Below are 23,404 nucleotides of genomic sequence, written 5' to 3'. Positions count from 1 at the left end.
ATCACGTAGAGTCGCCGGAGACACGGGCCTATGTGCCACTAGCCCAGTATATTAAGTGTTAGGTAATAGTGAAGTGGGTTGTTCGTCAAGCTTTAATTCGTCATGTTAGAGTGTTTTTGTAACCGCCGCATCACGTGTACAAGTCCGCCCCTCACGCACATTAAAATCAGGAGCCGCCACTGAGGAAGTGAGCTGCGCGTGTGACTAGTCGCGTCGGGAAAACCGTTACGGCCAGAACGGGCAGCACTATGTATAGGGCCGTAATAAAATCATCAAATATCCTCCAGAAACTTTGTGTTCTTCTTCAGGCGTCCCGAGTGGCCATAACAGCCTAAGGTGGGGGGGGGGGGGCTACTGCGTTAACCCCTTCCTCTAGTCACAAGGCCGAACCCTCCCTGAGATCTCGAACCCAAGCAAAAATCACGTAAAAATCATAGGAGGTAGCGGGGACGGCGTCTATATATATATATATATATACATATATATATATATATATATATATATATATATATATATATACAAAGATGATACTTAAAAATACTAAGAAATTTTATTTAAAAATTCTTGTGAAAATTTAGATTTAAGTGTCCTTTTTAAAACCTAGTTGAACAGCCACATGTTGCCCAACGGACAACCATTATGTGTGGCTGATACGAATCGTCAATATCATTAAAGCACGATGTAATATTTTCTTGGCAACATAAATTTTTAATAAACAACAGGAGCAAAACTTCTCGGTACACTTTACAGAAAATGCAACGTACATCAATTCTAAGATGGCCACTAACTTGTTCGCGTTCGTGATGTCTTACCATGAACTTACAAGGACCACACACTGTTGACCTTGCTTTCGACCGTAGATGTTGGCAATTGTTAAACAAATAAAACAAATAATCGTATGTATTGTAATTACATCGGAGACGTTTGTTTATACTCGTTTATTAGGTAATTTTCTGTATTTTATAAGTGAGAGAGTGTTTACCTGCATTATCCAGGAAAAAATATAAACAGCTTCTTTCTGAACGTCTTTCTGTACGCCTAGCATTATATACTATTGTTCTATTATGCATATTTTATACCTACCCAACTTGGCTATGTGATTTTTCATAGTTGATTATAACTTAAAAAAGAAACAAATGAAAATAACTAAAGAAAGTTAAGAAAAATAAAAATGTTATTTGGTATTGCTATACAGAACCCAGTCAGTGAAGTTATCCAACTACTATATCAGTGGCGCCCAACCTGTAGCCCGGGGGTCTATTTTCGGCCAGCCGTAGATACCTGACAAATGTTGGTATTCTCGCCATTGGGCACCAACCTTGGATGATAATGTTTAACCTCAAAAATCTTTCAATATAAACTCCCGGCGATAATTCTACAACGGGATACTATAATAATATCGATGATGTCACCACCATGGCGGAGCTGACATTTCATCACCCGTACATTCTTACAAGCATGGCAATATGGGGGTTTTCTCATGCTTATTTTCCACTAAAATGTTTCTTTATGAAACTAACTTGTATTATATATTACAGCCCAACCTATTTTGGTATAAAAATTGATACTGAAAATATATGTAGGTACCCTAATGAAATATCTTCGAGAAATGTATTTTGTGCTAAACAAGCATATTAATCTTCCTTCTTCAAAATGCCTTGTACAGTAAACATGCTGGTCATCATTACTTCAGCACCGCCTTCTTTTCAGCTTTATCAATATCGTTACCATATCGTAATGCAACTTATAAAACATTTTTTAATGTAGCTGAACTAACCTCTCCAAACCTTTTGCATTGTTTCCATTTTTCCAATTGCAAACCTCAACATGAAAAAAATTACATTTTTACCTTACCTCATTTTTCTTTTCACCTAACGTAAGAAAACAAATATTTACCATAACATCTTGAATTAAACACACACAACACACCCTCAACTAACACAGCAAACAAAATTCACATAAAACCCTACTACAATGACTAAAACTTTAAAATAAAATTTAAAAAAAGAAAGCCTTTTTGGCTTAATGGCAATAATCATATGCTATGAATATATCAGATATATGTTGTATAAATTCATTCAATATTGCAAAAAATTGAACTTTTACTTCTCTCTTTACTACTACAGTTGTCACAACTACACATTCTATCTCTACATCGTACCATAAAATTATTCCAACATAATGAAATATAAACTTTAATTTGTCTTGTCAATACTATATTTATTATTACATATTTATGTTCTGTATGTCATACCTTTGTAACATTGTCGGTTCTCCATACTGTTCTCGAATCATTCACTTTAAAAAATCAAGATTATCATCTCTCAATTAACCACCAATGTTAACACAGGGTTACAACTACTTAAATCATTCACCCACGAGACATGTTACATGAAAACTGCAACTTAAGCAAACACTTTTTATTTTACCAATATCAGAAGACAAACATACTTATTTCATTATTAAAACAAACATACATCATTATTTTGCCCTCCATTGATACCAATGTAACAAACTTTATGTTTGCTTCCCCCATTTTGCTTTCCATTGGTCAACTTCCATGATGCGACACATTTCCTTTTCCGTGCTTTTTTTGTTCACCACATAATAAACATGGGAGACACCCAGTATCGAGATGTAAACGTGACATATCTCGCGCACCCATTTCGCCCCTAACAAGTCTCCTTCACACTGGTTCCGCTTCTTTGCCCGTCCAGGCTCGTAGGAGCGTGCGCCCCTGGTGTCTCGTCTCTCTGTTAGTCCCCCTCCTCTCTCACAAGCCCCCAGTAGCCTCGCCAGACCTCCTGCCTGCCTCCGACCCTGTAGCATGCCCCCTCCCAGTCTGTGCGTTTCCGTTCCCCACTACTCCTCGGTGGAATCTGTTCAAATAAAACACGATAACACATTGTTTAAAATTTGTAAATTATGCTTTTAGTTTCTGTAGACGAAATAAGCTGTGATATATTTTTGATTTGACATTGATTGTGCCAATGATGTAACATGAACTAAAATGTCTTACTGGCCACCTGAATTAGAGCAACGTGATTGTATAATTTTCTTTTGTTTAGCTTAACATATTGCAGCCTGCACTTGACTAAAATGATATATTGAGAAAATTAGATTTCTCCCCTGAAACATTATTCACACATTGTTCTTGTATTCAATGAATGATCAATAAAAATGATTTCAAATTATTAATAATATTCTATTTTATGTACATAAGCAGATCAACAAAAAATTTTTTGAACTTAAAAATTTACTGGTGTTAATAAAAATGCATTGCTTTTTTTAAATTTTTATTTTACATCTCTTTGTTATGTTTCCATGTCTATTACTCCGGTTTTTATTTTACTGTATTTTTGGGTTTATTTACTTGGACTCCTGTGAAATGTGAAGGGGAAAAAAAAATTGTTTGAAATTTGATTTGAAAAATGTTCGATATCCTTGAATAATTGTGATGTTCAATTGGAATGAGAGAAGAAGAAAAAAGACGTGTTTGCAGAAGCGTAGCTTGTGTGAGTGTGCACAGAGGTGCAGAATGAGGGGTGATGATGTGTGAGCGTGGCCAGGAGGCGGCACTGGTGGAGCCCGGCCTGACTCTCGGTTCACGACCCTCTCGGAGCTGCCTCGGCCCGCCGGCCGGCCCAGCCATGGACGAGGGAGCAGCGCGCGAGGACGGAGCGGCGCCGGCCGCGGCCCGGGGCGGAGACCCCCAGAAGTCGCCCTCTTCGCCCAGCATGTACCTGATGAAGCCCGAGCTGAAGGACAGGTGCGCAGTCACCGCATTTGCTGACCTTGGGGAACTGCGTACGGAAACACGCTAGGTTCTGTGCCGTTTCGCTCTTAGCACTCAAACCACTTAAGATGGAAGCAGGGGTGTAGCCGGGGGGGGGGGGGGGGTGTATGTGTTAAACCCCCCCCCCCCCCCCCCGTAGCACCAAATCTTTAATTAATTTCTTATTCATCACTCAAACAAATTTCATATTAAAATTAATAAAAATTCTACCATTACAATATTTAAATTTAAGTACCGAAAACTGCTAAAATAGCACTATTTTACACCTTAAAATCAAAATTTTCCCGAGGGAGGACCCCCCCCCCCCCCCCAAACCTCCCGCTATAATACGGGGGGGGCCATGCTTCTTAACACCCCCCATACACAAATCCTGGCTACGCCACTGGATGGAAGTATTCCTTCTTCTTACAATTTTTCATAAATTATAGAATCCTATATTGTCATGTATTTCATATTCCGCAGGATTACAATTTCCATTTAGAGTCTTAAAACAAACCCATCTAAAATTGCTGACCTGTGAGAAGACTTCTTTTTAGTTCATCATAAAATCAAATTATCATTGTGATACATGCATAGATTTTTTTTTCCTTCTAGATCCCACTCAAAGTCAAACACACTATGATATAGAGCACATCGCTAATCACATAATATAATGCATACACAAGTTCATGCATTAATATTTATATAAATTCAAGTTTAGGAAAACATGTCTGCGTTCTTAAAATATAGAATGCAAAGTACATTTATTAAAGTATACCTGTACAGTGAGTACATGAACTTGGAATAACCAAAGATTATCCACCTTTTTAATAAGTTAATTAAGTACACTATAAAATGGCTATAATAATTACTATAGGTTAAAAATCAGGTCAGTTTAATCATTCTAAAATCAGTATATTTTATTAGTTTAAATATTTATCTCAGAGAGTGGAAAGAATGTTTTAATAAAACTTGTTTTTAAATATTGGCCATGTACGTGCGTGTGCGCGTGCGTTCTAGTGCAAGTGTGTGTGTGTCTCTCCTCTCATGCCTCTGTCCTCTCTCTCTTCTACATCTTCTTTCTTTTCTTTCTCTTCTCTCCTTCCTCTATCCTTCTCCCTAGCCAGTTGTGATTTAGACCTTTCTCAAATTGCCTGGTGCTATGTTCTGAAATTCAAAATTTTCTGGAGATTTGAGTCACTGATTTGAGTGATGTAAGCATTTATTTCCAGTTTTTTTAAATTTAATTTTAATTCATAGTTGATTATTTTCCATATGGTTCTTACTTTGCTGTCCAGAATGTCTACAGGTCATGCATGAGCACATGCTTGTTTCCATTTCAGCGATTGGAGAAGGGAAGGGGGGATGACAGAACCACTTTGCCCTCTGTTTCCTTTCAAATTCTTTCCTTTTGTTGGTGGAAATGATCAATTTTTTTTAAAGAATTGTCACGATTATGGTTTGAGGGGGAGAGGATTATATATCTAGCAATCTTTCCCCTTTGCATATGCCCCTGGAGTCACAAGATTAATGAGACTTGATGACTGGTCATGCAAGGCATGGAAAAGTCATTAACTAAATAGTGACAGAGCTGGAAGCCACAACTTGAGGTTATAGTCTTACATGTGTAAATTCCACCTAAATCATGTGGAAATTATCTCCAAAAAGATAGTACATCTGTTTTATTATTTAATTTAATTTACTTTTTTTATACATATAAAAATGACACTGTGTTAAAATATGTTGTTGGAAAATTTTATTCAAAGGTTCAGAAATTATACTGAAATTTGTTCATTAGGTGTTTGTAGACATTTTTGTCACTTTGCACAGTTTTATTTTGAATGTAAACATCCTCTTTGCCTTACTTTAGACTCTCCCGTAATTTTTTTAAATAAATAAATATTTAAAAAAACTGTAATTTAAAAAAAACCTTGGCCCTCTAAATTCACAGACACGTAACCAAGGGAATGCAGAATGGATGTGTGTGTGTGTGTGTGTGAGAGAGAGAATGACAGAATAGTAAGAATTTTAATTAAAATTTAATGTTGAGCGTCTCGTCGCTACGCCAGCTCGCCTCTGTAGCAGAGCGTTCAGTTGGAACTAACTTGTAATGATGATGTACAGGTAACTGTGTGTGTTGTAATATTGTTTGGAACACCAGTCTGCAGGGCCTGATTAACCCTTAGGCTAATTAGGCTGCAGCCTAGAGCGTGAGGATGGGGGGGGGGGACGTGCTGAAATTGTGTCTTCGCATGCACTATTAATCTAGCATCATTGCATCCACCCTACATATTTCAACTAGACCGAGACAAAACACTAAAAACTAAATGCGCTGTGAACTGTAAAAGCTTGGGAATCCCTGATTTTAACTTTTATAGGTATGTCGTATGTAGTATAAACCATGTTAAAATGTTCACACTAGTAAACGAAGTCAAAACTAATATACAATATTACTTTTTAGGCCGACCGTAACACACACACACCTGGCGGGGGGCGTGTCCTCATGATTAGCCTCGGGCGGTCAGAACTCTCGATCAGTCGCTGCCAGTGTGTAACGTCGAGGGGAGACGCACGGACGGTGTTTGCTGGGCAGGTTCAAGCCGCAGACGGTGAAGGAGCTGATCCACACCGTGCTGAACGACGAGCTGAGGGGGAAGACGTACAGCGCTGACGAGGCGCCCAAGTGGGCCGACCACATCGCCAAGACCCTCAGGAACAAGATGAAAGGCAAGCGACGACAGCGTTCCTCTACGACCAGCCCGGTTGCAGTGGGATATCACTTTGTGAGCCTGTTCCATTAATGATTGAGCTTTTTTTCTTTTTTGACAGATTCGTAATTTGCAAAAGCTGTCATTCCACACATTGTTATATTAAAATGATGTCCCGTGGGTTTAAGGAGTTTTTTTAAGATTATTTCCATTAAATTAATTATGTTAATTACATGCTTTTTAATTCAAAATTTTAATTAACTTAAATAATAATGTAATTAATTGTTTTCAGCTGCATGGAACGCTTATTAATTAAGGTGTCTGTTAAAAACTGCACTTTTTTTTTTTGATCAGATAGAGAATAAATTTTTGAGACAGGAAGTATTTGCCGATTTTTGATCTGAAATTAATTAAAATAGTTAACCAATGATGAGCGCGCTCTTAAGAGAAAAAAGAAGAGTGGGGGGACTGTGCTTACCGGGGGAAAGAAAGAGAGAGAGAGAGAAGCGCGAGGTACTACTGCTGACTGTCTCTCACGGCGCACCAAGAGTATAAGGAGTGTAAGGGGGCAAGCAGTAAGCTTCTCTCTCTCTCTCTCCCGGAAAGCGCATATATATATATATATATATATATATATATATATATATATATATATATATAAATGGAGACACCATTGAATTTGTGATAAATAAGGTGATATGTAGGTGCCCAGTTTAACGATTGCAATGATGTGAAAGGAAGCACGGGTGCGTGGTGTTGGCAGAACTGTCGCTGCGGCAGTACAAGTACATGGTCCAGGTGCTCCTGGGAGAGCAGCGCGGGGCCGGTGTGAAGACGGGCATGCGATGTCTCTGGGACGCCGACACTGACAACTATGCCAATGACGTCTTCCTCAGTGTGAGTGCTGGCTACCTGCTCCCGAGGAGCGAGGAACACCTCACTATGTCACTACCTTTTCGCCAAGAAGCAGCGCCCTCGAATCACTCTCTTACCACTAATATATAGATCAAAATAAAAACAAATATTCATTTAGAATTAAGTATTGCACCAAACTTAACAAGACAGAACATTTTAACCAAATTGCTAAATTTCTATCCAGAATTTATTCTGAGCTTATTTAAAGAAAATTATAAATTGTCTCAAGGTTGTCTTTAAAACAAATACCCTCTATAATCGCATAATCGTCGCACTCGCATAATCGTCGCACCCATATTTTAGGCCGACAAAATTTGGATAAAAAAACTTATCGCGTAAATGTCGCATGATGATTTTGGTCCTGCTATTAGATGCTGAGCGCTTTGTGTAGGTATCTTTTCTGTATAAAACGATGTATTTTAAAGTATAAATCTAATATTTATTCTGACATTACCACTTACTTATTTAATTAATGAAAATACGAAGTTGTCTGATGTAAATTTTCTTACAAACACGTTTTTAAACGTTATTTCCTTTATCTGATCGTCTGCATCGCCGCGGTGAAGTGTTTATAAACATGTAGCCAGCGCTAGTTGGCATCATTCGTGTTTGGTTATGTTGCTGTCCGTATAGAGCGCGCGCACGTAGTTAAATATCGATATCTCGCAGATTGCATGCAACGCGCGCTCTCTGTCGAGTGCCGAGTTAACTACATTTGATAGCCCACATTCTTTCGTGGTAACTGTGTACTACGGCAATACTCTTTGGTTCATGTCACACATTCAAGTGGCTTGCGTTCGCGTCACAGATTTTGTTTTTGTATTTAAAGTTGAAAAAAGGTTTTTGTTATATGAATTATTAATTTAAATTGTTTGGCATGCTCTTTTAAACTTCACTTTCTAAATAAACGTTTTTTCCATGAATGGGTTTTGTTTTCATGAATAACTTTACCTAAAAAAAATTTTTTCCCGCATAATCGTCCCACCCCTACTTTTAAAACTTGATTTTAGAATATAAAGTGTGACGATTATGCGAGAAAACACGGTAGTGTTCTTGGTACTAGTGCTGACATCTGCCAGTTGTTTTCAGCACTCTTTATTCTTGCAAAGAGATAACTCTCTCTCTCTCTCTCTCTCTCTCTCTCTCTCTCTCTATATATATATATATATATATATATATATATATATATATATATATATATATATATATATATATATATATATATATATATATATACACACACACACACATACATACACACACACATACAGAGAGATACACATACACACATACATACATGCAACACTGTTTCCAGTAACATACTTTATGTAAACATTCATATCTTAAGATATCAGGATGTAAATAATTTATCTATGGATAAACTATGAATAATATGTTTTCAATGATGCTAGGAATGATGAAGTGTGGTGAAGCCCCATTTACATCCAAGCCATGAATGACCAAACCAGTGCTATGCTGTATACATTATTATGAACTAAATTAATCAGCCAATTCCCACATTTTAAGTAGTTATTTTTGATGCGTAACATCTTAGCTCTCAGTATATGACATTTGGTTGGAGTAATGTCGTGAATGGAACGGAAGTCACGTGGAACGGAAATGTGTATCCACGGTGCAGCCATCTGGGGCAAATGGCACAAACCAAAGTTCACAAAGCCAAAGGGAAACTTTATAGTTAGAGACCGGAAAAATTTGCGGTTTCATTTCGCGATAGGCTAGAATCCAAATGTGTTTAACCTTTTGCTGCTTCAGTGATTGGACCACATGTTGTCTGAAGGAATCAGAGCCAATGAATAATCCTGAACGAAAGAAGCATTCTAGTTAATAGTTGTCACGAGTCAGTAGCCAATGAGCAGATGTAATTTGTCCGAGTGCATAGAGGATCTTGGAGTCTATCCTGTAGGTCATTGAATTCGCGAATTTTTCCGGTCCCTATTTATAGTATAAACTTTTTAATGAATTTTAACACAATGGTCAGTTTATTGATCTGTCAAACTGAAAACATTGATGTGAGCATGATCCGTGAGTAAAGTGTACTTCTTCATGTTGTAACATACCTTCGATCTCCTTTTATAAATATAAACAAAGTCATCGTATATGCAACGAAATCGAAGAGGCTTGGAAACGTGCTCAGCAGAACAGTTACTTATCCAGAGGAGGAGATCTGAAGGAGCACATAAATTTAGTATACACACCGCTCAAGTTGAGTGTAAGTGTGGATCGGCAAAGGCAAAGTCAATAAAACACTGGATATCTGGTTCTAATTTACTGGCTAGTTTCATTGTCACCATAATCAAGCGTACAAAGATATATCAGATAAATAAAATAAACAGGTTACTTTTAGTTATGGTTAGAATTAGGCAATCACCATTTATGGATGCTAAATTTGTAACAGTCGACAATAAATTCATTTTTACAGAACAGAATTATAATTTTATCAATTTTACATAATAATTTTTCTCAGGCCGGCCCGTTAGTTGTGAAAATACATTAAGCAATTTTACATGATACTAAATTAAGTAAAGCCTATTACTGTATAATATTACAAAAATATATATGTCTATTTTTATAATTTCTCAAGATCCTAAAAGGTCCATTATGAAAGGTCTTCGCACTGTGGCAATATGTTGATTATTTGCTTTTTTTTTTAAGAGTCTAGAGATAATAAATTTTACATTTCAAATTTATTGTCTACTCATCCTGCCAGCCAGTACACGACGGAAGCACCGGGGATGGCACAGGTGGAGAGTAGGGGTAGGTCCGAAAACTGGTCCTCGGGCTGGAGTACAATGATTCCCGCTCGTGACATGGAACCCACTGCGAAACAGAAGGTCACACAGTGGTAGAAAAAGGAAAAATAATTAAACTGGAAGGATCAGAGGTTAATTATAAGGCCAAAAGTGGGGCTAGTGAAATCTTAGTGATAGAGAGGGAGAGAACACTTACCACAAAAGTGGGTATGATCCAGAAGATTTACTCCATGGATGGGGATCGGAGCACCGCGGGAGCCGATCCGAAACACACTACCACACGCGACATGGTGACGACTTTCAGTACTACTAAAGATTGGAAAGTAAGTTGGGATAACACCCTTACTTTAGGTAACTACATATTTCCGAGTCGATGGGTCGCAGAACTTCGTCGCGGTAGAAGACGATCAGTAGTCGTTTAGCCGAGGCTCGTCGATAGCAATTGTCACAAGTACCCAAAAGATATGCCCCCTCAGGGTGTCGTGACCAGAAGGGAGGGGAGGGAACCAAAATAGGCGGAGCTAGTAGGACTTGCGGGAGAGAGAAACGGTTTATGATTAGTCAGTTGTACAGCCTGGGTAGTTCCTGCAAGAAAATAAAACAAAACGCGGCTGCGCGACTTGCTTCGCGAAGCTGCCGCTGGCTCGCGCCACTAGGCAGGTGCTCTAAGCTAGTAGCACAGCATTCAGGACTCCAGGAGGTGTCGCCGCCTGGTGAGGAAACCCAGGAGTTACCTATGATAGTTCTAAACGTTGCCAAGAGATGGCGCATAGCTTCAGTTAAAGGCCTAGACTACAGAGGGGAAGGAAGGATGTTCAGAGGTTCTTCGGCGGAGCCAATGGTTCCTGTAGACTCAGTATGAAACTGAAAAGGGGGGGGGGGGGGGTTTGTGCGAGGAGAACTGCGTGCGCTTGCAAAGACAGCGCGATACATTATCCCAAGAGCAAGAGCAGGAAGTTCAAATCCAAAGTTTTAAGTTTATAATGTTAATTTAACTATTCGACGACTAATTGCGTAGTAAAAGAGATTTAAGCTGTACAGAAATAAACACTTAATGCTTTTTTGTAAGAAAAAATAGCATGCTCTGTATAAATGAGTAAGAGATGCAGTATTTCTGGTATGCCACACCACAAAATATGTGGCTGCCAAAATAAAGTGAATTAATTTTCACTGGTTTGTTTGCGTACATCTCAAAAAATCAATGTAGCTGTGTTAGTAATATGTTATGAAAGCTGCCATCTAGTGGGTGGGCCCAAACTAAGTCTCTGTCTCGGCAATTAGATTTTATCCCCCATGGTCAGTAGAGTGAAAGGTGTTTAATCTGGCGTTCCTTGGCTCGGCTCACCCTGCAGTCCGTCACCAGTCGAATTGCTCGCGTTCAGACGTTCTCGGGTGGATTCCAGCCGTCGACCCTGGCAGCCATGTAGCTTTACTGCGCGGTCGGTCTTTTACGTGTGCTCAAAGTTTAATGTTACTGTCTGTTGCCGCATCAGTACAGTGTTTCCTTTTTTTTTTTTTTTTTTTTCTAGCGGGGTTTCTATGGGTTAATTTACATGATTAGATACTCTTTTTGATTGTAGAGAATACTAAGATTCTATTTTTGTATTATATAACTGTTAAAGTTCAAAACTGAATTGTAAATATTTACTTGATAATACTGGTATGAGTTCCCCAGTTTAGTACTAGCCTAAAATAGTACATGTTTTGTTCATTACTTTACAATAATGATCTCATTAATAGATTAATTTCAATTTTAATTAAACAGATAAAAATTTTATATTTTAATTATTTTACTACCCATCCTTTTTTTTTAATTTCTGCATAAGTCTCTAGTTGTTCAAATATTATTATATTGCATATTTCCTATTCCTCTTTGTTTTGTATGTCGTGTCTTGTATGTGTCAATGCCTTTGTTAAAATATGTGTTGCTTTGTACTTGCTGTATATTTGTTGTTTCTGTGTTTTTATTTATTGCTGACGAAACAAATTATCAAGCTGTCGATTGGCATGTTAAAAATATAAATAAATAAATAATGATTATTTTTAAGAAGACCAACATCAACTGTATTTTTTTTCTATCAGTAGACCAGCTAATTGCAATTTTTTTTTAAAAATGCCTTTGTACTATGTATAAGGTCTTCTTTGGCATTCCCGCTAAAACCATATTTACGTTTGATCAAACAAACGTGCTGTATTAAGACCTATCATTTTATCAAATAGGCCTGTGTGATTATTCAAAATATTCAAAATAAATAATTTATAATTCATGTTTGTTTCAAATTCAAAAACTTACATTTAGAAATACAGAACATTCACTAGTATTCTAAGTGTAGTTGCACATAATCTCATGTAACTACATATCAACATAGAGTGTATCAGTAAATAAATATGTTCGTACTCCATTTACTCCATTTACCGAGCCTGTTGCAACTTGTCATACTTAACTTTTCCACATGTGCGCTGTGAACCACAAAATGGCTAAAGTTAAGATGAGGGACAGTCTGCAGTCTGGAATGTTTTGATAATTTGGTAACAGGGTAAACAATAAGCAGTTTGCTAGCCACTGCAAACAAAATTCTAAAAATTGGAGATCAAACTTATTTTTCTGTTGCATTATAATGTTTATAATCATGATGTACACTATCTATTGCCATTTACCAAACCATGTACAAGTGGTATTTGTTGGTATATGACTAAAACTATAATAAAAATGTACATAAAATATTCCCACTCCTGTTATTTGGATTTAATATTTGTTTTCGAGTATACTTTTTATTTGAATTCCATTCAGACCAATAATGTAATTTTCGCACAGGGCTACTATTAACACATTACTAATAGAATAGATTTTCACCGCGGCATTGTGTGAATTTTGTATTTGCATCATGTTGAAAGAATTAAAAAATTGGTAATTTATTTTATATGCTCTACAGATGTAGGTTTAATAGCTTGGTAATTTATTTTTCAGGATACAATGTTTTGCATGGCTGTGGTGTTTGCGGTATACTTCTACTGACGTGGCGACGACAGCTTCACGGTGCAAAACTTCTAGTCCGTCCAGACTGCATTGGACGCACAATGTGTACCTGAATGTGTCCTTGGTAGTGATTATTAATCATGCTGGGAATTTTCTGTTGTGTGAACATCAGACACATGTAAACATTAATTTGTGAGTAATTAAAGATTTTTTGTGCACTTTTTTTGTATAGAAATTATGGCTTTGTCAAGATAATTTTAATTCATGCATCATCCGATAAAGTAAGAGTTAAAATTACCATATGCATTTCTTTTTCATGTTTTATTGTCGTGCATTTTAATAAATAACTTGTCATCAGTAACTTGTGTTCCATTTATTTAAGTAACATGTAATTTCAAATACATATGTTTATGTGCAAATATTAATGCACCCTATTTTTGCACCAAATCTATAACAAGCATAACAATACATATTAATTTCACCTGAATACTTCATTTTCCATTGTCAAGAAGGGGTGAATTTATATTTTTTTGTGGTAAGTATAGCAAAAATAACCTTTGACCCACCATTTTCTCGACTAAACTTATTTTAGTAATTAAGTTGCACTAAACACACCCTTCATTGACAAAATAATAAATCTTTTTAATAACTTATAAAATGTATCATCAAACATAACACACAGTTCAAAATATCAACAGTAACCAAAAATTTGTCAACAAACATTACATTCTCTAAAGACACGTAACAAGGTGAACAGTTGGTGTGTTTAATAATAGTTGCGACACGGTGAGAGGTAACAGTACGCGTATACTTTGGAAATGCGTGCAGAGAAGTGGATCGCGACTAGTTGCGGACGCAGGACTCGTACGTGGGCACCATGTACTTGATGTTGATGAAGGCCTCGGGCCCGCCGTGCTGCTCCAGCAGCTCCAAGGTCTCCTGCACGAGGTCGCCCACGTTCTCCCGCTTCAGCTGGCTGTAGTCGATGCCGTCGCCCAGGTTCACTGCGACCATCAGCAGACACCCGCAATCAGGGGCGCAACAACTACATTTCCAAAGGGGGGGGCAATATACCTTTTCATGAAGAATCATCGATCCCCCACTATTGAAGCGGGGGGTCCGGGGGTCCTCCCCCAGGAAAATTTGTATTTCAAGGTGGAAAATGGTGCTATTTAAGCAGTTTTATCATCTAAAAATTGATTCCACAGCACTTTCTTTGCCCCCGTTTGCCCCCACTTCAGGGTTTCAGAGGGGAGGGGGGGGGCAAAATACCCTTGCCCCCCCCCCCCCCCCCCCCCCCCCTTTGTTGTTGCGCCCCTGTCCACGATTGTTCAAGGAAGGGTGCTGACGGACTGCCAGTGCCTCAGGAGACGAAGAGGTGAGCGAGGACACGGCGCCCGACAGTCTGACGTCCCGACTGCACCTCCCAGTGCCCCGCGAGCCGACACTGCTGGCTCCCTCGTGCCACGCCAATGTTCGAAACCAGGGCCGGATTTAGGGGAGGGCATCCGGATTTATGTAATAGCAGATTCACTGAATGGTTACATTTTAGGCCTGATACCATATTATGGTTCTGTAACTACCAATGCCTTATTACGACCCGATCTTACTTTCACTTCTCGTATAATTTTGGAATTGATAGCAATGGTTCAAAACATTACACAGAAAGTGGGGTACTTCCTCTATACAGATAGATTTTATACAGGTGTTGACCTTGCAAATGAGCTTTTGAAAAAGGGTATTTATCTGACAGGAACTGTACTGCAAAATAGGAAAATAGGGGCGAAAGCCCTGGGGCCTCCACAAACGGAGGGCCCCCACAAATCCTTTGATATTATTTTTTCGCGGTTTTACCTTTACCTACAGTACTTTGTACATACATGATTATATTATTGTTAAATATTAACAGAAATATTCATTAACACTAAAATTTAATTTCATATAATTCTTGTCTCCGATTATATTTATGTATGTTTTTTAAATACTAAGAGAATCTACTTGATTTCACAATAAATTATTTATTGGAAAACTCGACTGAAAAAAAATTGTTCACTTTATTTGGAAAATAATTTGGGGCAGGGGGCCTCCGCTCCTCTGTTGCCCCGGGGCCATCAGACCTCTAAATCCGGCCCTGTTTGAAACATTCCCCCAAGTAGAACTGAACTGCGAATGTTGTTCTCAGTTGAAGCCATGTTACGCTCATTTTATAAAAGGCAAGATTCAAGAGGGGAAAAAAAAAATTTCAAAGCAGTCGTGAGGACTGCCGTCAGAAGTGAAAAGTTAAAACTATAAACAAACGGTTGTTATTTTCGGATATCCAAAATAATTTTTTGATCTTAAATTAAAACTTGAAGTCAAAGTAACTATTATTAATATTAATAATAGAATTAAGAAAAAATAAATATAATTTGAAGTAAGAAATGATAACTTTGTAAAATATAATTGTGCAGCATAAGAAAATATTTTTTTGATAAAAATCAGAGACCTTTTTGCAATTTTTAAGAAAAAATATATTATCTCACAAGAAATTTGTTTTATCACGTTAGTAAAATAACTACTAAATTACTATAAAATACACATTGCATAGTAATTGTAGGTATTAAAAGAATAAATAATTATGTTCTTAATTTTTAGGTTATATTGCTACAAAGACTCCCTTTTCTTCGTTATTCAAACTATATAACTATATGAGAATATTAATATACTTTATACTCTTTTTTTACTGCAAAGTAATCGTATACTTAAGATTTAAAATTAAAAATTGAACAAAAACACAATTTGAACACTAATAGGAACAGATAGTATAGTGTTATCGTTAACACGTCACGTTGACGTCGACCAGGGCTACGCCCTCCCTAAGTCCGATGTGCCTCACGCCACTGCCGACCCCTCTGTTTCAAACCTCCCGCCAACAAGTGCGTGTGTGCGTGTGTGTGTGTTCGGTCGCACTGCGCGAACCCTTTCGGCGCCCACCCTAACTGGAGGAGTGGAGACTGCATTTTTTTTTAAATAATGTAATTCTTAAATATCTGTAATGTGTAATCCTTAAATCTTAATTAACTTGCAATTTTTAAAAGGTTTTAATAGTTATGTTTAACTGTTTTTAATATTGAGGGGCCCGCCACCTCGTCAGGGGTGTGTGTGTGTTAGTGAGGCGGGATGATAAGCGCGACGCTCGCTGGTGCTTCTAGCGCGGTGTCTCCTCTGGACTGGCGCGCAGTCTTCTCGTCGTGCACATGAGCGGTGACCGTAACATTATATGGCTGAGAAATGAAGATAAAGATTTAATGCAAGTCCCTTAAGTGCTTTCAAGAATCTGTACCGGTTGTTTTTCGTCCAAACATTACTCTGAAAACAAGCATTTTAGCCATTTTCACTCTTCTAAAAATACAGTTTAAAAACTTAATCCGAAATCCAAAGTACTTTTCGGCCCTCAGCGAACTCTTAAATGCTTTTCGTCAACAGACCCCACTCGGATATCTTGAGTAGTTATCATATCGCGTTTTTTTTTCCTGAAGCTCTGCGCACCGTGTGTGTGTGTGTGTGTGTGTGTGTGTGTGTGCCCGAGTAGGCGGAACCCTTAATGCACTAACGGGAAGTTGAGCACTTCCTGCGGCCATGACACCCGGGGCCAGGGGCAGTCTCTTCCGTTCGCCGCGCGGGGTAGGACGCACCTCAGCACCTCGCCGACTTCAACTTTTGCTCGTAACCGATCCGTTAACATCCGCCATCGTAGCTATTTTTTAAACCTTTTTTTTTATCAACCTTCGAGGCCTACCCCGGGCGGCAGACATGTTTAACTTAATTAATTAAAGCTCCCCGGAGCATTTTTAGATTAATCGGCGGACTTAGACTTTCGGAGCGTACGTGCATAAAGTGGTGGCTCCAGGGCCACATGCCGGTGTTTTCCATTTCCATTTCTATTATACTTGTTTGTTTAGTTTTCTGTTAAAAATATTGAAATCAATTGAAAAAGAAAATTAAAATTTTATAGTACATATGTAAATTAAATTGCTGGTCAAAACCGATTTGAATTCATGTCGTATTAGAAATAAATTTCAAATATTGTATTGCCATATAATTACGTGATACCACCGAAAATTTTATAAGAATTTATAAAATTGATCCGAAGAAGATTCATCGGGGAAGTAATTTATAAAATTTCTTTAAATTAGCAAAACCACCATAGAAATTTGAAGTTCCAGGTTGACTTAAAAATTTTGTTTGGAATAATTAATTTCCCAGGGGAGGGTTTCCATAAGAAGTAAATAGTCCAGGGCCCTGCAGAGTGCATACTCGCATAGTTACTCACTCATACTCGCACACTTGCGTGTTTCCAGTACTTGTCTGTCCTACAAGTAGGGACCGGAAAAATTGGCGGTTTCAATAGCCTTCAGGATAGACTGCACATTCCCCTGTACACTCGGGCAAATAACGCCTGTTCATTGGCTGCTGACTTGTGAGTCGTCTCAGCTGGTTTAGTCTGCAATTCGATCCTTCTTTGGTTGAGGGTTTATAATTGGTTGAGATTCGTACAGATGAACAGTAAGCCAATAGCTAGAGACCCGGAAAATTCGCAGATTCGTCTGGCTTCAGAGTAGAATGTAAGGTAATAGCGTAGGGACACCTGTATTTCGCGATTTCATTTCACGTCAAGGTATTTCACAAAACACTGTAGCTTTGTCTAAGAGTCGTGGCAAATTGTGAGGGCGCAGCAGTACGGTGACCACATTCTCATTGGCCCCGTCAAGAGCGGGACGACACCTCTCACCGACCTCAGCCAATAACCACAGGAGAAAAGCTACAGTATTTTGTGAAATACCTTGACACGAAATGTATTCGCGAAATACAGGTGTCCCTACCAATAGCAAAATCATCTAAAAGGTATATGTATTTGACTTCCAGCCTGTCGCCGAATGAATCCGCGAATGTCTCTACCTACAAGGCGCGTGGCGGGCACGACAGCCTCACCGTTCCTGTCCTTGAAGACGTTGAGCACGGGCAGGATCTGGCGGTAGTAGGGCACCAGCAGCTCGCCCACCACCTCGTGGCTCAGCACCAGGCTCTGCAGCACCTTCAGCGTGGTGCAGATCACCTCGGGGCTGCGCGTGTTGAGCGCGTCTGCAAGCACCATCCCTCCCTCTGTCGCGGCGCGCACTTTCCTTCACTCGCGAGCTCATGCTCAGCACTGACGCACGTGCAGGCTGGGCTAAAAGTCACGAAGGTGCCGTGACTGTGAATCACTTTTTTTTTATTTATCATTACTTTCCATTGATTATCACAAATTGTATCCCACACATAAGTGTAAAAAATCTCCCATCCTTGGTCTTTACGCCTGTGGAAAAAAAATTTGGTTGTCTGTAAAGTCGGTTTACGGACGATAGTTTAACGTGACAACGTCGAAACAAAACATTGATGAAATGATTGCATACTTTTATGAATAAAATTCAATCTTTTTTATTGACTATTTTGTATGGATACGAAGAAGAAGTGAAATTAAATCTACAATTTAATTGATAAATTTTACTTTTATTTGCACTCATTAATTCAAATATGTTTATTACTTTAACGAAGAGATTATTTTAACTATAACTTTCATACATGTTTGCTATTTAACTTCTTCCAATCTGTGTTATTCTGTTAAGGATAGGACGATGATAGGAAAAAGTAGGAAACGAATGGGAGTGTTTCAAGTTTGACGTGCCTCGAAAAAGGTCAATTCGACGGTTGTTCCAATCGAGTGGAAGAGAGATAGATGCGGCGCAAGCGTACAATGAGCGTGCGTGCAGTTGTGCGCCAGTAAAGAGCTGTGGAGGGCGGCACTCACTCTTGACGGGGATGATGAGCTGCGGGATGACGGGCAGGATGCGCGCGCCGCCGTGCGCCAGCATGTCCTCGATGCCGCGCTGCGCCAGGAACTTGAAGGGGTGCTCCGTCTCCCGCAGGCCGTCGAAGAACAGCGGCAGGTAGTGCTCGTAGTCCAGCTTCTCCAGCTCCACCTGCAACCAGCGCCCATCAGCGCGTCCTCTTGCCTCACCGTGTTTACCCACCTTCGTTCGGCCTAATGTCTATTTGCCTAAAGTCGTTTTGCCTAAAGTTAGTTTGCCTAAAGTCGTATTGCCTTAAACCATTTTGCCTAAAATCGTTTTGTCTCAAAGTCATTTTGCCTAAAGTCATTTTGTCTAAGGCCCTTTTTCCTGAAGTCGTTTTGCCTAAAGTTAGTTTGCCTAAAGTCGTATTGCCTTAAACCATTTTGCCTAAAATCGTTGTGCCTAAAAGTCATTTTGCCTAAAATTATAAAGTCGTTTTGCCTAAAATCGTAATGCCTAAAATTCGTTTTGCCTAAAGTCGTTTTGCCTAAAGTAATTTTGCCTAAAAGTCATTTCGCCTAAAGTCATTTTGCCTAAAGAACATTTTAGGCTAAATGACTTTAGGCAAAACGACGTGTACTCGAACCAGCACCGATGAGCACCGCTAACTGACAACCACCTTCTATAGAGCCTATCCCAACACTGGAGATCGTGCTCTGCCGCTTGGTAGAGCGACCAGGACGTATAACCACTTGGGCGTCTCTGGCACGTCAAGTTTGGGGGGGGGGGGACACAAAAAGAAATTTATTTATTTAAATGCTAGTACCTCCGCGGAGTTAAGTACAAAATGTCTGTTCATTTTCAAAGTACGTTTTGCATGTAATTTTTTTATTTGACACCTGATCTACTACTATGTGTCATCACTATCAAAAATTCGCGGTTTTTATGGCCTATAGGATAGACTCCACAATCCCCTACACACTCAGGCAAATGCCACCTGCTCATTGGCTACTGACTCGTGACACGTGTCAACTGGGACGCTTGCGATTCGATACTATCTTTGGTTGAATGTTTTTCATTGGCTCAAAGTCCTTCAGATAAACTGTAAGCCAATCGCTGAAGCAATATAAAGGTACAGTTGTTTGGAGTCTAGCATATCGTGCAATGAATACGCGAATTTTTCCGGTCTCTAGTCATCACTGTAAATACATGTATTTTATAAACATGAAAATAATATAAATAAGACTACCGGATGTACTTCAAAATATTGGGGGGACCCCCTCCCCCCGTCAGAGACGTCCGTGCGTATAACTAGAACACCATAACCCCCTCGGGTCGTGGAACTAAACGTTGTCTTCCCTGTGGCGAACTCGGTAGCGCCTGACAGATAGGCAGGCCGCAACGCAAGCTTGTACTACATGTTGCCTAACCTCATGGAGCAACCAGGTAAATGTATGTAGACGTATTGGTAGGGACCGGAAAAATTCGCGATTTCATTAGCCTTCAGGATAGACTGCACATTCCCCTGTACACTTGGGCAAATAACGCCAGTTCATTGGCTGCTGACTTGTGAGTCGTCTCAGCTGGTTTGTCTTTGATTCGATCTTTCTTTGGTTGAGGGTTTAAAATTGGTTTGAGATTCGTACAGATGAACTTGAACAGTAAGCCAACAGCAAAATCATCTAAAAGGTATATGTATTTGACTTCTAGCCTATCGCCGAATGAATCCGCGAATTTTTCCGTTCTCTACGTATTGGTTGTGAAGTCGTACCGTAAGCATAGTAACCTAAGTTGAAGGGATCTCGAATATAATTATAGATGGCTCCAAACTATTTGAAACAGACTGGTTCCTCAATACCGGCACCCCTTTGCTACATGTGTAACGAAACAAGGAAGTACCTACCAGCGAGAGTGTTGTAACAATCGATTTTTTTTGTTTATTATTGGAACTTAACGCTCAGTCCTTTTTAATGTTAGAAACATTGATCACCTTTTGAAAGCTCCAAGTGTTGCTAGCCTGGCTGTAGCCCTCTAATGCCCCCCCCCCCCCTTTTCACTCTCATCATCTCCCCAAGTATTTGTGCAACGAGGTTGTCATCATCGTCAACACCAAAGTCACCAGAGACTAAGACATACAACTGACACGATGTGCGGAAGTCACCAGAGACCTAAAGTCGCTTGCCGAGTCAGGTAGGTAAAACACAAGTAAAAACTTTGCAGGTTAATCAAATGATTAAATACTTTACTTTTCTTCAAGTCACAACTGTGCAAGACGGCCTTAAACACACAACTGACACGATTAACGGAAGATTGGGGAAGGAACCATTCCAGCCTTTGCCAAAAGTGCTTTCGGAAAACCATGGGTAGAGTCACTAGATTCATTCCGGGGGAATCTAGTCTTCAAAGAACGTATCCATAGTATATATTTTCATGATTGTGTAACATCTCCTCTCTTGACAAATGAGTCAGTAATAATCCAGAATAAGTTTTGATCCATTTACGTGAGAGACAGTCTCTGAACTCGTCTGCCATTGAGCTTGCTAAAATCAATTGCTAATGATCGCAATAGGTGAGCCTGGAGCTAAACGGTTAAGAGTGAGTGAAGGGGGGGGGGGGGGGATAGGCTCGGACCTTGGCTCAAATTTCGCAAGTGATAGTGAGAAGTTAAAATCGCAAAACAAAATAAAATAAATAACATCAAAGTTAAAAATATATATACATAAACACATACAAAATCTCTTTTTTATTATTATATATATTATTACATATTTACGCAATGATTTTTCAAGAATGGTAATTTTATAAAATTAATTATTTGTGTTTTTTTTAATAATTTACTATTTACATATTAGTGACGTTCCCATTAGGAAAGCTGAATAGGCTATAGGTATTTCAAAACTATTAGTACTTATCGGGTCAAAAATTAATTATCAATGTTATTCTATGAGTTTTTGTTTTTGTTTAGTAAGTTGAAGTAAGCTAACTAGACCCGGGAGGAATAATGATTTATGGAATAGAGACCGGAAAAATTCGCGGATCCATTCGGCAATAGGCTAGAAGTCAAATACATATACCTTTTAGATGCTTTTGCTATTGGCTTACAGTTCATCTGTACGAATCTCAACCAATTATAAACCCTCAACCAAATAAGGATCGAATCACAGACAAACCAGCTGAGACGACTCACAAGTCAGCAGCCAATGAACTGGCGTTATTTGCCCGAGTGTACAAAGGAATGTGCAGTCTATCCTGAAGGCTATTGAAACCGCGAATTTTTTCGGTCCCTATTTATGGAATGGGTATGAAAGCCACGACCCTCGCCACACGAGACTGGCGTGTTAGTCCTGTTGTTCTACAATGACACAGAAATGGAGACGGATCTCCCGGAAAATTCTACTATCGCGTCTGCCGCTTCCACGATTGACGGAAACGAAACAATAATAATAAATGGCCACTAATTAGACTGAATTTCACTTTTTCATCAAATATATCAATTTAAAAAAAAAGAGCTTCTAGAACATAACATAATCAAGATTTTAATTTGTAATAAAAAAATAAACCACAAAATAATGATGGAACATTAGATAACATTTTTTTAACGTACGTATTTAAAATGTAAACAAACATGGCTGCCACCACGGCCAGTACGGAGTAACGTAAACGGAAGAGCTCAGCATCTGCCAAGCTAATCCGGACGGGTCTGTGCCATTCCGTGAGAGCCGTCTCCTGTTTCGTGCCATTGTTGAACGAGAACCTGGGCGAACCTAACCTTCCAGGCGATCTTGAAGCCGGACGTGTCGAACTCCAGGGCGAGCGGGTAGTCCCCGCGCGCGTAGAACCTGCGGAAGGCCGTGGGCCTGTCGGGGGCGCGCCGCTGGGGGGCGCTGGCCTTGGGCGGAGCCACCACGGTGCCGCGCTGGCGGGACTGCGGCGTGAAGGCGGGCACCACCCGCGGCCGCTGCCCCAGCCCCCGGGCCGCCGCCCCCGGCATGGGCCGGCGCAGGCCCTCCCGGAACTGCCGCCCGGTCACGTACTCCGCCACCATGTTGCCAGAGCTGCGCGTCTCCCGTGGCGACCGGCGCGGCGCTCAACAACATGGCGGCCGCGCGCGAGCTTCAGCTGTCGCCTCGCCGCCATGGAGGTAGGCGCTGCTCCCAGCAAGCAAGTTCCCGAGCGGTGAGTATAGGCATTATTTTTGCACGCATGGAACTATTAGTCTATGGTGCGAGTGTTTGTTCTGAAGTTTTGGTTGAGGGAAGCCTACGATGTACATTCTGTATTGAACAGACCTGAATACTCACGTTGGCAAGCCTTCTTTCAACAGATGAGAGAGCCAAACGTCCGATCGTGCATCTTCGTTTTTTTTTTTTTTTTGTTCATTGTAAATGAATAAATATACAACTCGTTATAACTAATGGTCAATTAGGTTAGGTTAGCTACATTATAAA

General features: G+C 39.5%; 2 protein-coding genes across 2 annotated transcripts; one reads left to right on the top strand and one right to left on the bottom strand.

Annotated features, from left to right (window-relative positions):
- Positions 1–838: 838 nt before the first annotated feature.
- Positions 839–13,507, top strand: LOC134528502 (dynein light chain Tctex-type protein 2B-like). The gene is made up of 5 exons (XM_063362168.1): positions 839–945; positions 3,570–3,769; positions 6,369–6,502; positions 7,247–7,380; positions 13,138–13,507. The coding sequence occupies exons 2-5, from the start codon at positions 3,651–3,653 to the stop codon at positions 13,183–13,185; spliced, it is 435 nt and encodes a 144-aa protein (XP_063218238.1). The 5' UTR covers positions 839–945; positions 3,570–3,650; the 3' UTR covers positions 13,186–13,507.
- Positions 13,505–23,001, bottom strand: LOC134528814 (parkin coregulated gene protein homolog). Its single transcript, XM_063362482.1, has 4 exons — positions 22,726–23,001; positions 18,974–19,145; positions 18,118–18,267; positions 13,505–14,150 (listed from the first exon to the last, which is right to left on the bottom strand). The coding sequence occupies exons 1-4, from the start codon at positions 22,999–23,001 to the stop codon at positions 13,990–13,992; spliced, it is 759 nt and encodes a 252-aa protein (XP_063218552.1). The 3' UTR covers positions 13,505–13,989.
- Positions 23,002–23,404: the final 403 nt, after the last annotated feature.

The sequence above is a fragment of the Bacillus rossius genome, chromosome 1, assembly GCF_032445375.1.
Source record: "Bacillus rossius redtenbacheri isolate Brsri chromosome 1, Brsri_v3, whole genome shotgun sequence".
Lineage (NCBI taxonomy): Eukaryota > Metazoa > Arthropoda > Insecta > Phasmatodea > Bacillidae > Bacillus > Bacillus rossius.
This window is presented reverse-complemented; position numbering and strand designations above follow the sequence as displayed.